Source organism: Astyanax mexicanus, chromosome 22 (genome assembly GCF_023375975.1).
Source record: "Astyanax mexicanus isolate ESR-SI-001 chromosome 22, AstMex3_surface, whole genome shotgun sequence".
Taxonomy (NCBI): Eukaryota; Metazoa; Chordata; class Actinopteri; order Characiformes; family Acestrorhamphidae; genus Astyanax; species Astyanax mexicanus.
Window position 1 is genome coordinate 14,291,604 of NC_064429.1, and position 17,169 is coordinate 14,308,772.

General features: G+C 36.4%; 1 protein-coding gene across 1 annotated transcript; it reads right to left on the reverse strand.

The window, feature by feature from the left end:
- Positions 1 to 889: 889 nt before the first annotated feature.
- Positions 890 to 15,532, reverse strand: fancg (FA complementation group G). The gene is made up of 14 exons (XM_049470541.1): positions 15,301 to 15,532; positions 14,251 to 14,335; positions 13,790 to 13,915; positions 12,738 to 12,928; positions 9,302 to 9,443; positions 9,072 to 9,202; positions 7,096 to 7,242; positions 6,746 to 6,906; positions 6,029 to 6,095; positions 3,315 to 3,649; positions 3,170 to 3,210; positions 1,716 to 1,883; positions 1,319 to 1,433; positions 890 to 1,123 (listed from the first exon to the last, which is right to left on the reverse strand). Exons 1-14 carry the CDS (start codon positions 15,376 to 15,378, stop codon positions 1,000 to 1,002), a joined length of 1,911 nt encoding a protein of 636 aa, XP_049326498.1. The 5' UTR covers positions 15,379 to 15,532; the 3' UTR covers positions 890 to 999.
- Positions 15,533 to 17,169: the final 1,637 nt, after the last annotated feature.

Genomic DNA, 17,169 nt, shown 5'->3' on the forward strand with positions numbered 1-17,169 from the left:
CCAGGGTCGGATTTTTAACTTTTAGAATGTTAGAAAGTCCGTTTTCAAATAGTTCTTTTTTGATGATATAAGTAAACATGTTTTCATTTTTACTTTCAAACCAAGGGAGAGTGTACTACATGTTCAAAAATCTCAAATAGCTAAGCTTGATATAAATAAAAAGATTTTCTGTAAACAAAAACTTAACAGTTTAGTTCAACCATAAGAGAGCATGGCATGCAAGTGTCATATTTATGGCTTCAAGTGGTACAGCAGACTAAAGAGCTGCCACTGCGATCAGAAGACTGCTGGTTCGAATCTCGTCTTGATGCATGCAAACAGCAGTCGGAGTCTGAGACATCACTCTTAAAGGTGTCCTTCTGCTAAAATCCATTTTTTCTTGTTCTTTGTGAAATACAGTAGGTCTCTCGAGTTAATGTTCATGGTCTCACCCATCTTGGCTTGCCCACAGGTAGAGCTGAAGCCGATATGTCTCGTCAGACAGGAGCTAACATCACTAGAAACAGCATGGCAGTTAATTCCTGTGTTATTTGTGCAAATATCACGTCAGTGTTATATGCTTTGCTCAGTAATTTAGAGATAAAGAACAAATGGTTAGAATCGGTCTATAGAACACCACTAGCGATGTACAACTGAGATTGTTAGCTGTAAGTTTAAAACACTAGTTAAAAGTAAAAATCCATCCCAGGGTTTTGTTCCAACTGCCTTATATAGTTTTACATAGGATCTCCGGTGGATTTCGCATTTTGCAGAGACTCCAAGACAAGGTCAGTGGCTGAACTGCACTGAGCAGGGCATTACAAAATACAGCACATAAGAAAACAAATTATATTTCTATATGTTTTGGGTGATAATACAGTGTACCAAAAGAGATGTACTATATTCAGAATTGAACACATTCTTTACATTTATTTATTTCTCATGTACACACACCACACACTTTATGGAAAAGCAAACAATAAGTGGAATGTTCAAAGACATTATAGTCCTCAATTTATTTTATCTATTGTTGTCTGTTTTAACACTACAGCTCTGAATGAATTCCTCCATATTCTTGTTTAAGCTGCTGTGGTCAATGTGTGTTAGATCCTCCTCCCTCGTCTGTAGATGCAGGGGCATGTCTCTGAAAAACAAATTAGAGCTGTAATTTATCTCCTAACAGCACACACCGGGCCACTATTCAACATCAAAGGCCAACTTTATGCAACATCAAGATCCTGAATGCAGCCAAAGTATAGTAAAATACAGCCAACACAGTAATACAATTTAATACCATGTTTACACCAGCAGAGGCACAAACACAGCAGAGGCAGCTTACACTAGTGTAGATGAATCAGTGGATTCTTGATTGTGTTTCCACAAAGCTGCAGCCTCCTCCTTGCGGTTCAGCCTCCACAAAATCTCAACCAGCCACATCTCTGTATTTCTACATCCTGCCAACATAAAAAAGTTATAGTTTGACCAGGATTAGCACATTTCCACATTTCTATAGGACTTCATTTTGACAGAGCAGTTGAGCTAAGAATAGTAGAACAGCAATTTATAACATTTACTCAAGCTGAAGTCAATAAGATGTTATGTAACAGCTGCTCATCTAAACCGAAACTGAATGTTACTTGTGACATCTCAATACTGTGGAACATCATGCGAATCACATTACAGTGGAATGTCAGGTCAGGTGTTTACTAAAAGAAAAGTCAATAATTTTTTTGTACCTGGGGAGGCCTGACAACTGAGCTGGAAGTCCCGCAAGGCCTCCTTTAACTGCCCTCTCTCTACAAAACACACCCCTCTGCCTGCCAATGTTCGTCCCTTTAGAGCATCCAGCGTCGCCACTTTACTGTAAAAATCCCCTGATTCAGCTGCACTGTTCACTGTTGAAACTGAAACATAGAATTTAGTAAGAGAACATCATAAAAAGTTAATGATCATAATTCTGTCCCAAAAATAAATCTGGATAAATAATTCTTGTACATTTTGACAAACATATTAAAGAAGAATTGAACTATAATTAATCCATTAAGATGTAAATGTCAGCCTTTTCTTTTAGGGTGGTTTGCTATGAAATGCTCCATTCTTGGCAAGTCAGAATTGTTTACAGTGGTGGTGACAGCAACTGGATACTGGTGTTGACTGCATATATGAGGTACATAACAGAAAGTAACTACAGTTGCAAGAAAAAGTATGCGAACCCTTTGGAATTACTTGGATTTCTGCATAAATTGATTATTAAATGTGTTCTGATCTTCATCTAATTCATAACAATAGACACAGTCTGCTTATACCAAAAAAATATATGTTTGCATGGTTTTATTGAACACAACATGTTAACTTTCACAGTGCAGGGTGGATTTAATAACTGGTTGACCCTCCTTTTTGTAACCCTTTCCAACTTCATGCAAGTCAACAATTATTAAACGTAGGTCTTCTGAGAGCTCTTTTGTGTGTGGCACGATTCACATCAAGCAATGCTTCTTAAGAACAGCAAACTCAAATCTGATGTGTGTGATGTGTTTTTATAGGGCAGGGCAGCTTTAACCAACACATCCAGTCTCATCACATCCTGCCTCCAATTAGCTCTTAGAAAAGTCATTAGCCTAGGGGTTCACATACTTTTTCCACCCTGTGGACTTTTTCCACTGTGATGTTAAAATGTTAAATGTTAAAATATTGTGTTCAATAAAACCATGCAAACATATAATTGTTTGTGTGGTATTAGTTTAAGCAGACTGTGTTTGTCTATTGTTGTGACTTAGATGAAGATCAGAACACATTTAATGACCAATTTATGCAGAAATCCAAGTAATCCCAAAGGGTTTACATACTTTTTCTTGCAACTGTAAGTAAAAGTGCTTTGACTATATTCACTTTCTTCAATTACCTATTTATTTCCAAACCAGTGAAAAATTTGTCTGTAAATATAATTTGTGCCAGGTCTGCACAACTTGTACACAGTACTGGCATTGCAATTATATGGAAAGTTCTGAAATTACTAAATAAACAATTTGACGTATTTAAAAATGGTCTGACTTATTCAGACAATATAATAAGCATTTGTTAGATTACAGAAATAATTACTAAAGGCAGTATTTCTATAACAATTAACAATCTACATACTGTGCAGCTGTAGTTAAATTTAACAGGCAAAAAGAACATAATAATTGCTTACATTTCTCTTTAATAAACACTTTCACCAGTTGGTTGATAGCTCTGCAAAAGTAGTAGAACACAAAACAGCATTAGGTAAGAGGTAAGAAGCATTAAAAATAAATGGTCTGCAAACTGAAGCCCTTTTAAACAGCTTCATACTATACCTGGTAAATGTGACCAGTGCCTCTTTTGTATCCTTGAGCTGCAAATGTGCATGTCCTTGGAGGAAGTACGCTGCTCCACACCACAGCACACAGTCCAATTTCTCCTCTACAGTCTCAGATTCCAGACTCAGGTCTATGTGGCCAACTGACTGCTGCTGCTGTGATATTGGTGGATGAAGCTGCATTCGTTCTGGGATGAGGTCCAAAGTTTCAGTAATGACTTCATCACAAATGGCAAGAGTATCCCAAGACCTTCTCGCTTTCAACATTGCGAATGCGGCTTCAAGGTAGATCACAGGGATTCTTGGGAAAGGGGGATCATTGCTTGTAGGTATCTGCAATGTGTAAATAAATACAGATCATTCAGATTAGCAACAAATTCATGTACACTGTCTGGCCAAAAAAAAGTCTCCACCTGGATTTAAGTAAATAAATGATGTGGGGTTGATGCTGCAGTTGGTCAGGTCTATGTTTAGCAACAGTATGTGCTGAAAGAATGAGGTCAGCTTATTTTCTGAACATACTGAATATATTCCATATATGACACGGGCATATTCCAAGTAGGAATACATATTGCGATATTAACACCCGTGATGTCACCAGCCCCGCCCCCACCCTCGCACTCAGAGATCTGGACCTACTGAAAGCTAAGTCTGTGCTTTAGGCTGCGTTTACAATATCAGGCTGAAGTGACTCAAATAAGATTTTTTCCTTAATGTGGTTCAGATCTCATTTTTTTCATGGCTGTGTGAATGAGCCAAATCTGTTTGTTTGTTTTTTCAAATTAGATTTAAGTCACATTCTTATGTGGTTTTAAACTGTACACGTATCTGATCCATGGACATGCAATATAAATGTGAACAGTCAAATCAGAATTCACTCATCTTTTTGCTTTTACGCTGCACTATATACTTTTCTCTCGTATGCACGCATCTCTTGGTGCAGCTGTGCAGCTATAGCTGTAAAAACAGCTAAAGCAAACCACCTGTCCTTTTTTCACCTCCTCGACCTGAACATGAACCAGTTCAGACCAGCTGTTTACTCTCCACTCCAGCAAAAGATGCTCCACATATGAGCTGCTAACAAACTCATCCATTTCCCTTTATAAAGCTACGAGTCGTCTCTCAAATATGACGTTTATTGTTGGTGAAGAAGGAGACATTTATACACGTATCAATGTGCGCATGTGAGGCGTTTCAGGAACAGAGTTGTTCAAGAACCGTCAAGATAGCCAAATCCGATCTGAGCAAAAAATCGGATTTTAGCAACGTGGCTTGTAATGTAAACGTAATCTTAGAGTCAGCCAAGCACTCAAAACCCGAGAAAACCAGCAAAGCAACAATAATCGGCCCTTTAATCAGAACATTTAAATGGCCTTTTAAAAGGTAAAATAGAGCGATTTTCTGGAATAAAAACGTGATTTTGGCTGTAACTGGAAATATCTGCGCAAAACTATGCCGGACTGAGGTGCACACCTTTTGACAGTGAAAGAGTGAAACAGTTTTCAAATAGTGAAAGAGTGATTCAGGAAGCATAAGATCATCGTTTTCACACATGGATTGAGAGAGTTCACCACAGACTCCAGATCTTAACCTCATTGAGAATCTTTGGGATGTGCTGGATGGAGAAGTGCTGCTTTGTGCAGTGGTCAGACTCTACCATCATCAATACTGCTGTAAGATCTTGGTGAAAAATTAATGCAACACTGGATTGAAATAAATCTTGTGACATTGCAGAAGCCGATCGAAACTCACAGCAAATGTGTGCAGCAATCAAAGATTCAAAGGCGGTCCAGCCAAATATTAGTGTGTGTGACTTTTTTTTTTTTTGGTGGCGACTTTTTTTTATATTGCCATTGCATTTCTTAAGAGTATATACTAGAGTGGGGCAGGGCGATACAGTAAAAATATCATAATATTTAAAGCACCTGTATGTAAGTTTTTTTTTCCCAATTACTCTCTGGTGAGAATGTGTAATTGCACCAAGCATATGAAAGAGTACTTTTAATGCAGGTTAATGTAAATAAATTGCTATGTGAAATTATATGTTTTTGAGGATATTGTTTCCTTTTGCTTATTAATAAAATACTGTCAAATTACATCCAATTACATCCAACAAACCAATCAGACCACTCTGGTTTTAGAATTAATATATATATTAGACATTGCAGGGATGGTTGTGCCATTACACTAATACCATTCATTACAATATGTAGTCCCCTCCCAACTTAGGAATACTACTACTATTTACTGTTGCTTTCAATAAAAAAAATCATAATTCTTTTTCACAAATTGAAACACATTTTAAAATCTCTCAAATACTTATAGTGAGAACATATTAATTTTTAAACCAATTATACAGCATTCTATCATTTTAATCAGGACTAATCACTCTTTACAGAAACATATGGATGACCTGTGTTCTTTAAGCAAAATACTGACAAACTGCGCACCCCTAACATACAGTACCATCAATTTATACTCTGATAATTGGTCGTTTCATCTGGTACACCCATCAGTTGCTGGCTTCAATCAGCATCTGATCAGTCCACCACTGGCCAGATATTGTTTAGCTGGTAAAGCAATGCTCAGGCTTAGTACTTTAAAGATTTAAAGATTTTAAATAAACACTGCTAGTGACCAGTGATGAAACTAGCAACTCTGCATATATACAGTAACATTCAATAACATACTTTTCTGAAATGAACAACTTACATGTTGTCTGGAGCCCGGCTGTAAAGAAGCCAAAAGGTCAAGATAGTATTCAGCCCCTTCTGAATTCCTAATTGAGACAACAATACAGGAATGACTATCTGTGCAAACAACAAGAATACCCAATTAATGAAAACAAAAAAATATACGTTCTTTATTTTTCTTATATGTACATAGCATAGACAGTCTTGACCTCAAAAAAAATTAAGACCTAAATCTTTGCTCTCCTAATTTACAGCCCCAACTCAAACTTACTAAAAGTAAATATAAAAGTTACTAAAATGCTTATAAAATAAAATCAGTGTTTTCTATGTTTACTTTGACTTTTATTGCACTGCAGACAATATGAACCCAAGATATTTCATGCTTTATCTGTTTAATTTATTCAATTTTTAACATATATTAATTCCTCCATTTCACCAATAAGTAATTTTATTTGTACTTCATTTTTTAACTTCAGCTTGAAATATCTTGGGGTCACACTGCCTGAAATCAAATCACGTAAAAGTAAATGTGAGTAAATATAAATAAAAAATCTGTTATTTGCCTTTTTATTCTGTTTCAACCTTTTCTGATTTTGGGTTGTATATTGTACATTTCGTAATGTATTTATGCTTATTTTGTTTTGTTAACTTTGTAATACTTTCATGAAGTCCTGTATTTACACACCTACAATCTATTAAATAATAAACCTTTTGGCCTCTGTATCAGCATACTTGCCTGTCATTAAGCACACATCTATGTGCCAGTGTGTGCAGTATTGAAACTGGTGAGGGTTTTTGGCTAATGAAAGCCATTTGTTCCTTCCCAAGCAGCATTTCAGGAGATATGAGGGGGGCTGGAGTGTTTGATGGATCTTTCTCATTATTTAACAAAGCAGCCTATGAACAAAAAACAAAAAAACAGACATGTCATATATTTCCATTCTAAACTGGAAAACAGCAGCAGAATACTGAGGGACAGTTTTAAAGCAGTTTCTGTATCCTAAAAATCAGCAGTCCTTAATAATTATAGTGTTTTAAGAATACACAGTGTTTTAAAGAAAACAAAGCATTTGTACAGTCACTTACAGAGTGAAGGAGATTTAGAGCCTCTATTTCAGCCTGACTGTTGCCCAATTGCTTGTAGACAAGTGAGCTCTGATACAGTGCCCTCTGGCAGCTGAAGTCCACTTCCAAGGCCTTTCTGTTACAGTGAAGGGCACTCTGGAGCCTTCCCTAGAAAACAAAAACAACAGTGCAACACTTATTTGTGATATTTGTGATTGTATGAAGTCCTTTCATACACTGAATAAAATGTCAATAAATATACAATATATCATACAGTGGCATTAAAAAGTATTTGCCTCTTAAAGATTTCTTTTGTTTTTGCATTTTTGCATCATACTTACATTTTTCAGTTTATCAAACAAACTTTAATATCAAATAAATGTAACCTAAGTAAATATAAAAAGAGCTTTTAAATGATTATTTAATTTACTAAGGTACAAAAAAAATCCAAACCAATCTAGCCCTTTGTGAAAAAGTGTTTGCCTCCATAAATTTACTGTGATTAATCACACTTTTTGGAAAGCTGAGTTCAATATCAATACTAACCACAACCAGACCTGATATAACTGCAAGATCTGTAGAATCAGGAAATCACCCTAAATATAGAACCTGTCTGACAACACAAAGCAGATTAAAGATATCAAAAAGCGTCAGATTACGCCCCAAATCAAAAGAAATCAGATGAGAAAACAAAGTTATTGATCATCTATCAGTCTGGAACAGATTATAAAGTCATTTTTTAAAGCTTTTGAACTCCAGCAAACCACAGTGAGAGCTATTATACACAAATAGAGAAAACATGAAACACAGGTGAACCCACCCAGGAGTGACCAGCCTACCAGAATTATTCAAAAAGGGCATGGACAACTTATCCAGGAGGTCACAAAAGAACCCAGAACAACATTTAAAGCTCACCTTCCGTCGTTTTTTCTTTCATTTTAAAATGTCTAGTTGTGGTCTCTAGTATGAATGAATGACATGTGAGCCGTTTTTGTAAAAAAAAAAGTGCTCAGGTGTCTCTGTATAGCTCTTTTTTAATGGACTGTTTTAGGGGTGTGTCCAAAATGACCGGATTCCAGCTTTGCTCATGAATATTCATACATGCAAACAGAATGCAAATATCTCTCCTCTGATTGGCTAGGAGCACTGCGACGCCCCTCCGCCGCTCTGCCGCTCACTGCCTCCCACCTCCTAACTGATGAGCGGTGATGTTGCGTCGCTTCAGCTCCGCCTCTGGGAGTTTCTCGAGCCAAGGAGGGCTGGTCTGTGAGTTTCTGCCTACGTAGGCAGAAAGATAATTCAAAATTCACCCGTTTTTCGGAGGGGGGGAGGGGGGATTTCTTTGCTTAGCTCCTGCAGACAATGGGGGCTGCAAAACAGTTTAATGTGCAGGTGTACACATTCAACTCGGAGAGACCTACTGTATTCCACAAAAAACAAGAAAAATCGGATTTTCGCGGAAGGTGACCTTTAAGGAACTGCAGGTCTTAGTTGCGTCAGTTAAGGTTAAGTTAATGATTCAATAATAAGAAAAAAGATAATAATAAAAAATGGCATCCATGAGAGAGTTTCAAGGCACAAAATACTGCTCAACAAAAAGAACACAACAGCCATCTCACATTTACAATAAACATCTTGATGAACCCCAGGACTTAAATATAAATATTCTTTGGACTGACATGAACTTTATGAAGGTGTGTGTCCCATTACATCTGACGTAAAACTAAGATCTTAATCTCGTAATTGCTGGAGGGATAAAGAGAAACAGACTCAAACTTTGTTCATACTTTTTGGTCCTGTGTAAAACTGAATACATTTCGGGAAGGGATCCAAGATGCCTTTTTGATGTTTTTTTTTGTGTTTTGAGCCTTTGGTGTGTAGCTGTTGGAAGCTGTCCTGTGATATAACTAGGGCTGTCTCTGTTATACTGGTGAACATTCCAAACAAGTTGAGATTTAATTGGAGTACACCAGAGATTTTAGACCAAAACGTCTTACCAGCTTAGTGAAGCTAAGACCTGTGAGAGTGTGGACATGAGCCAGGAGAGTCCTGGGTGAGGAGAGAGTGGCAGCTTCTTGAAAAGCCAGAAGAGATTCAGTATAATTCTCTTTATTCATCAGCTCCACTCCTAAAACACAGATAATTCTTATTTACCTGAAAGAAAGGGCAACATTTTTCTAATAGCAGTTAGAAGGTCACAGCGTGTTCAAGATCTCAGAGGAGATACCTTTGGAAATAAAAGTACAGATGTGCAAAAGGTCCTTGAGGTCTTTGGCTGCTATGGCAACGAGCAGGGAGGCGTCTTCTTGGATGGAGAAGGTGAGGTTTCGGATTTCTGCAAGGAGATCCCCTGACGATGTGATCTTATTCTGTGAGGAGAAACAAGAGAGGACCAGAGATTACAACAAATCAACTTCTTGAACCTTAAAATTACATGTAGAAATGTCAATGTAAAAACTAAGGATTACTGATAATAAACATATATTCTGAATATTGATGGCAGAAGTGTTTGAAATGTTTGATAAAATGTATTATCGACTTCCTCAGCCATAAAGTAAATAGAAACTGTGCTCCAAAAACATCTTCTTTCGAAAGCAAGGTTTTTAAAATGTCAAAAAAAAGATGCATTTACATTAATACACCTATTCAGCCTATAGAAGTTTAGCTTGACCTCTCAGGGCCCTATCGTACACTCTGCACAAGGTACGTCGCGATGCTCTTTGCTACCTTACACCCCGTCAACAGTCTATTTCCATGCCTTGCATCCGCGCTGTTAAAATAGTGTCAGAGTTTAGGAATAAATCTACACTGATGGGCGTGGTGGTCTGGAAGGGAGGTGTGTTCAGGTAAATTTTGGGCGTGTTGCTATTTTTTGGCAGAAAACACAGGTACTCCACTGAGTGTTTTTCTGAATATTTTTGTTTACTAGTTACTGCAGACAATGGGCCAAATACAACTCAGAGAGACATATTGTATTTCACAATAAGTGGATTTTAACAGAAGGACACATTTAAAGGGTCAACAATACAAAATGTTTCTCTATTAATATTTGTAGTTTGTAGATTTGTAGTTGACAATAAATTCAGCTTCATCACAAATTAATTAGTTAATTCTTAAAACCAAGTATTCAAATATCCAAATTCATATAAATATAAAGTAAAACAATGCTCACAACTATGCAAAAAAAATAAAATATCACCCAGTATTTGCCCCTACCATCACACATCAAAACTACTTTTAACTTTTATAGAATTGCCATGCCTACATGTAGATAGTTTACATACATTCAATAAGAGAAAAAAAATAAGAGACCACTTAAAAATGACGAGGAAGATGGATGATCACAAGCCATCAAACCAAGCTGAACTGCTTGATTTTTTTGCATCAGGAGGAGTGGCATAAAGTTATCCAAAAGCAGTGTGTAAGACTGGTGGAGGAAAACATGCCAAGATGCATGAAAACTGTGATTAAAAAACAGGGTTATTCCACCAAATATTGATTTCTGAACTCTTAAAACTTTATGAATATGAACTTGTTTTCTTTGCATTATTTGAGGTCTGAAAGCTCTGCATTTTTTTTTGTTATTTCAGCCATTTCTCATTTTCTGTAAATAAATGCTCTAAATGACAATATTTCTATTTGGAATTTGGGAGAAATGTTGTCCTTAGTTTATAAAATAAAACAACAAGTTCATTTTATTCAAACATGTACCTATAAATAGCAGAATCTGAGAATCTTATTGAGAAACTGAAGTGGTCTTATTTTTTTTTCAGAGCTGTGTGAGTGTGTGTGTGTGTGTGTGTGTATATATATATATATATATATATATATATATATATATATATATATATATATATATATATATATATATATATATATATATAAAAGTTCATGTAAATGTAAGAAATACTCAAATTATTTCTATTCACACTTTCCATACTCACCAAACTTTTCTTATTTGGGGTTGTTTGGGATTTCCCATGAAGTAGCAGCTGAACAGAAACATTCGAGCAGTTCATTTTGTGGATAATGCTTTGATGGTGTACTGTAGTATGACAACATACTGAAGTACATTATAAGAGTAACTATTGACTTTTTCTTGATGAACTTCCTGAAGACAAAATACGGCAAAAGACCTATTAACCTTAAGAAACTGAAAAAAGCTGCTTTTCATGCATGGCCTGCACCACCAGGACAAATATAGCATCTGAGAATGTGTACTGGCTGCCAGAAAACAGCATGCTACACGTGGCAATTTCATTTAAGATTACATTCATCTGTCCTAATAATTATATCCAATAAAATTATAAGAGGTACATGTAACAGAGCTTTTGTTAACAAATAAAAGTGGCCTTTTTATCCACGTACATGCAGACTGAACTGTATGTACACAATCATTACAAACCGGTCCTTACATAAGAGACTTTTATACTGTCCTTATTTGCCCTTCTGAATGTGCCTTTTGTTTCTTGGCCTAATTTCACGTTAAGTCTTGATGCTTATAAAACCCTCCATTACAAACAACCCTCGCTCAGACCTCTGACCTCAACTACACTGTCCTTCAAAAGTCTGCAATTACTTATCATACTCATTTACAATAATTCCCCACTATGTCCAAATGTTTTTGGACACCCCTTTTAATTAATGTATTCAGCTACTTTAACTTGACACAGATGTGCAAATGCACACATACACACAGTTTAGACGCAGTAGAAAGTATTTCCAATAGAATAGGACTGCAATAGATAAACTGTGAAGCAGTGAAAGCTGTGGAGCAGTGACCCGAAACTGTGATGATACAATTCCAATCCACAGCAGTTTAGGCTTCTTATTCGCAATAACACTGAAAAAGGTGATGGTAAAAATTTTAAATCTGAAAAATTGCCTATGGGGGAGAGCAATTGGTCAAAACAACTAACTTGCTTCCCTCTATCCAATGATGCACCCCCTCTCTTAGTCTGTCAAATGTCTAATCAGACCACAACTGTAGTCATTTATATACAATAGCAAAAAAAACATGTAAACCCTTGGGAATTTCATGGTTTTCTGAATAACGTTATAATAGTCTCCCTCTGGAGTTTAACAGTCATTTTCTGATAACAGGGGGGACAGAATGTGGTCAGACTCTCCGTAAACAGCTCTGCAAATGCAGAGGGTGTGCTTTGGACCTGCGTTTCTCTCTTTCTCCGTGATCCCACTGGCTGTAGGTAGCTGCTGCTCCTGACTCCCAGTCACCGACTGGGTTAGATACCTAGCATGCCAAATATTTGCTAGGCTTCATATGAATCCATTCATTTTGGACTGCAATTGTGTATTCTCCTCTAAAGAGATTCTCTGGTATGGCATCGCTAGTGCTCGTGCATTTAGTCCTGGTGTGTTTCTGGAGAGCAGCCAGGTGAGTCTATGATTTCCCACAGCGAGAAAATGTGTAATTTGTGGCACTGTGAAACCGATCAGTCACGTAGTGTGAAAGTCTCAATAACTAAGGGACAGCACAACCAGTCTTGTTAACTGCCCTAGCTCAAAGAAATAGCAAACCTCAGAGACCAAACATATTTTCACAGACTGACTATATATTTTTTGGGTAAATAATTTATACATTTGATGTTAGAGATGAAGATGTTTATATCTAGCATTACTTTCTTACTTCTGCTGAATCTTACTTGTGGTTTAATCTGCTGAAGAAGATGAAGGATTTCTTCAAACTGACATTCTGAGAGGCAGATGACCCACTGGATCAGCAGCAGCGGGTGGATCCAGGCCTGATACTCTGCACCACCAACAGTTTTTGATACAACTTGCCATAATGTAACTGGATCAGTACTGGGCGCCTCAGCTTCAAACACTTCAAGTACTGGAAAGCATACAAGAAAGAGAAACAAAGCTAAGAATGCAAAAACTCAAAACTGGACTTTTTATAATGTATAGCAAGTCACTTAGCCTAAAATCACATCAGTAATTACTGAAAACTTAAATTGTAGACATGTAATATTATATTATAAAAATGTAAAACTGCACATATCCAAAATGCATTGAATTAGCATTTGTGATTGCCAGAATTCACTGAACTCACATGTACTAGTGGAATTATAGTAATTATAAATGTCTAGAATTACAATTTCTACTATAAAAAAGCACTTTGTACATTGCATCAATGAGGGTCTATTTTTGGGTATATTTTCATACATAAGCGCAACGAATTATAGAGCACAGCTGGGAGGTGGTGGTGGTGTAACTAAGTTAAGTAAACAAAACTGTAGTTCTTAAACTACAGTCAAACAAGCGCCGGATGTTAATCTACCCACATTTCTCTTCTGAAAACTGTTTATTGGGGTGAATAAAATGCTTCTGTTTATTTACAGTAAGCTAAGATTTCCAGGTTTCCACTAAGGCTGGGTGCAGCAACATTAGCGAAGAACTGCTAGCGCTAGCTAGTAAATGGCACTCGACAGCACTACACTGAGGAACACTGAGTGTTCTGGTAAGCCAGACGATATCAGCTAGCTTGTTTTAACATGGTAAACACGCAGGCAACAGTCCGATATACTCGCCTCTGAACAGCCAAAGAGCTAGCGCTTAATGTGGTTAGCCGGTAAAGCTAATGCTGCTTCGGCAGCGCTTAACAGGGTTAGCAGCAGGCTGGTGTGATTTTAGACTAAAATAGCTTGCTGTAAGTTTCAGTATTTCTGTTCAACATCAGAAGTTGGAGATGTACCTCGGATTAGACTGTCAGTGACTGAGCGCCTGATCTCCTCAGGTTTGGAGTGGCTGAGTGAAAACAGTAAGGTGTTGTATGAAACTGTGAGATCAAGTTTAAGTAGCTCTGCAGTGGCTGGTAAACCTGTGGAGAAATTTCAGAAGCAGAAAGAGATCATTCTTAAACTAATTAACTATAATTTACACTGACAATACACAAAAGCATGCAGATCTGTCCTTAAAGATAAATGTGCTACTTAGAATAATCTAAAGTATTAAACATATTCTGGTTTATTTATCACTTTATGTTTACTGAATAATTCTGCATGTGTTCCTGTATAGATTTAATATAGTCTTCAATATTAAATTTATAATGTAAAAAAAAAAATCATAAAAACAAATAAAACACATTAAAAGAGAAGAGATGTGTTTAAACTTTTGACTGGTACTAAATATGATTAAATAAAACGTATCTCTCACCTTGTATTTTTTGCTGGAGTTTAATGAGTTCTGTATAACACTGCTTTACTGTGTCTCGCTGTGGCTGGAGGCATTTTTCATATTCCTGAAATTAATTTTAAAGATAATTAATTCAAATTTATGAATTGTACTTTAAACTGAAACGTATAGCTTAGTATATACAGAGTATAGCTGAGTAATTAGAAAATATATCAGAGTAATTAAAGAATATATAAGTATTTATAGTATAGCTAAAGAATTAGAGAGCACAGCTGAGTAATTAGAGACTATAGTTGAGTATTTACAGAGTATATCTGAGTAATTAAAGAGAATATCTGAATAACTAAAGAGTATAGCTGAGTAATTAGAGAGCATAGCAAAATAACTAGAGAATATCTGAGTAATTAGATAGTATAGGTGAGTAATAAAAGAGTATAGGTAAGCAATTAGAGAGTATAGGTAGGTAATTAAAGAGTATAGGTGATTAATTAGAGAGTATAGGTGAGTAATTAGAGATTATAGGTAGGAAATTAAAGAGTATAGCTGAGTAATTAGAGAGTACAAGTGAGTAATTAGTGGGTATAGCTGCGTAATTAAAGAGTACAGCTGAAAAATTAAAGAGCGTAGCCTAATAATAAAAGAAAGAGTACAGCTGAGTATTTCGAGTATAGCTGAGTAATTCGAGTATATCTAGGTAATTAGAGAGTATAGCTTAGAAGAGTACTGCTGAGAAATTGAAGTGTATAGCTAAGTAATGAGTATAATTGATTAATTAGAGAGTATAGCTAAGTAATTAAAGAGTGCAACTGAGTTATTAGAGTATAGGTAAGTAATTAAAAAGTACAGCTGATTAATTAGAGTATAGCTGAGAAATACGTAAGTTATATCTAAGCAATTAGAGTATAGCTAAGTAATAAGAGTATATCTGAGTAATTAGAGTATATATACAAGTAGAGTATAGCTAAGCAAATAGAAAGTATAGCTGCGTAATTAAACAGTAGAGCTGAGTAATTAGAGAGTAGCTGAGTATAATTAGAGATACAGTATATCTGAGCTAACGCTGTCTCCTACCTTCCACTTTCTGATGATGTTGTTATTCTCCTCAGCCCAGCTGTTAAACAGGCTCGCAGTAACAGGCATGTCGACCATACAGGTAATAACGCATTTATTTAACTATAAACTGTTAAAGGTAGAAAATAAACACAGTAAAATGTGTTAATATCCGCTAATAACCCGATTAACAGCGGTTTCAACTTTCCCTCCACACATAAACACACGGTAAACAGAGACCAGAGACAGTTTATGGAGAGGCTGTCTATTTCCCCGGTATACCAGAAAATTACTGCAACCGATAGAGGGAGCCCGCGAGTGAGTCCTCAATGAATGGGGCTGAATAGAGCTAATCGGCTAAAAACTTTTATAAAATATTATTTAACTTACTACTCTATGGAATTTCTTTAATTTAGAATGTACTATGACGTTTTGTTCTCAATAAAGCAAAGAAAACTTATCTATTTATTTCCTGTTCAAAACAGGAAACGATTTTGGACAACCCAGGCGCTAGCATTACTGCTACTGTGAGCTGACTGGTTAGTGAGCTGATGCTGAAGAAGATCTTTAAAAAGACTAATAACTGAAGCTTTTTAAATTATATATTCTGTGCAGGAACATTTGATACTTTTCTGAGATAAGAAAATAAACAGTGTTTTTATAACATTTTTCTGGATAAAAATATCTAATATTTAAAAACTCTGATTCTGCTTAATTGCGCCATATGAACTCATCCATTTCAGACTTACTCGAGTGCGCCCCCTGGTGGTGGTCTGACAAACCCAGACATTATTATAAAGTGGGTATTCTCACCTCTCTAAAGAGTCTCTGGCCTGACTGCTGCCACCTGCTGTCCTGAATCCGGAATAAAAAAACTGCTATAATAAAAGTCTCCCCTTTAAAAGGAAAGCCGACATGTAAAAAAGTACATTTAAATAAATGAAAATAAACAAAAGTATTTGAACCTCTAGGATTAGCGTTAGTTTGAAGGTAAAATTAAAGTCAGGTGTTTTTTTTATCACTGGGATGATGATCAGGTGTGGATGTGCACCCTGTTTTATTTTAAGAACAGGGGATCTATCAAAGTCTGCTCTTCAAAACACATGATTGTGGAACTGTATCATGGCACGAACAAGGGACATTTCTGAGGATCACAAAAAAGAGCTGTTGATTCTCAGACAGTTTGTGGACAAATGGAATAAATTCAGGACAATTGTTACTCTCCCGCAGGAGTGGCTGACCAACGAAAATCACTCCAAGAGCAAGGTGTGTAATAGTTGGCGAGGTCACAAAGGAACCCAGGGGAACTTTTAAGCAACTGAAGGCCTCTCTCTAATTAAGATGGCTATTGGAAGATGGTTTTGTGGACAGATGAGAACAAAATAGAACATATTGGTTTAATAATAAAAGCGTTATATTTGGAAAAAGAAAAACACTGCATAAGAACCTTAGACCATTTGCTAAACACTGTGGTGATGGGCCTGTTTTTCTGCATCTGGGCCAGGATGGTTTGCCTTCACTGATTGAATAATGAATTCTAAATTATATCAGAGAATTCTAAAGGAACATGTCAGTTCATGACACATGAACTGAAAACATCTGTTCATGAATTGAATCTCAAGAAGGTGGGTTATGCAGCAAGACAATGACTCAAGTCATTCTACCAAAGAGTAGAAGAAAAATAAAGATAATGTTTTGTAATGTCCAAGTCAAAGCCCTGACCTTAATCTATTTGAAATGTTGCAAAATTTCAGCCTGGCCCCCTTAACCCCCTCCCACACTTTAGGACTGCAAACATCCTCTGAAAAGTGCTAAATGTCCTTGCAGAGCATCAGCAGAATTGGCATGAATCTGGTGAATCGTGATGTGGCATGCTGGGCCATTTGCATG

Bases quoted from the DNA above. Each gene is read 5' to 3' on its own strand.
- fancg (XM_049470541.1), bottom strand. From the start codon at position 15,378: ATGGTCGACATGCCTGTTACTGCGAGCCTGTTTAACAGCTGGGCTGAG. The intron at 9,444-12,737 runs GTAAGATTCAGC...TTCTCCTCACAG, and splicing joins TTCAGCAGATTAAACCACAA to AATAAGATCACATCGTCAGG. The intron at 3,211-3,314 runs GTATAGTATGAA...CTACTTTTGCAG, and splicing joins GCACTGGTCACATTTACCAG to AGCTATCAACCAACTGGTGA.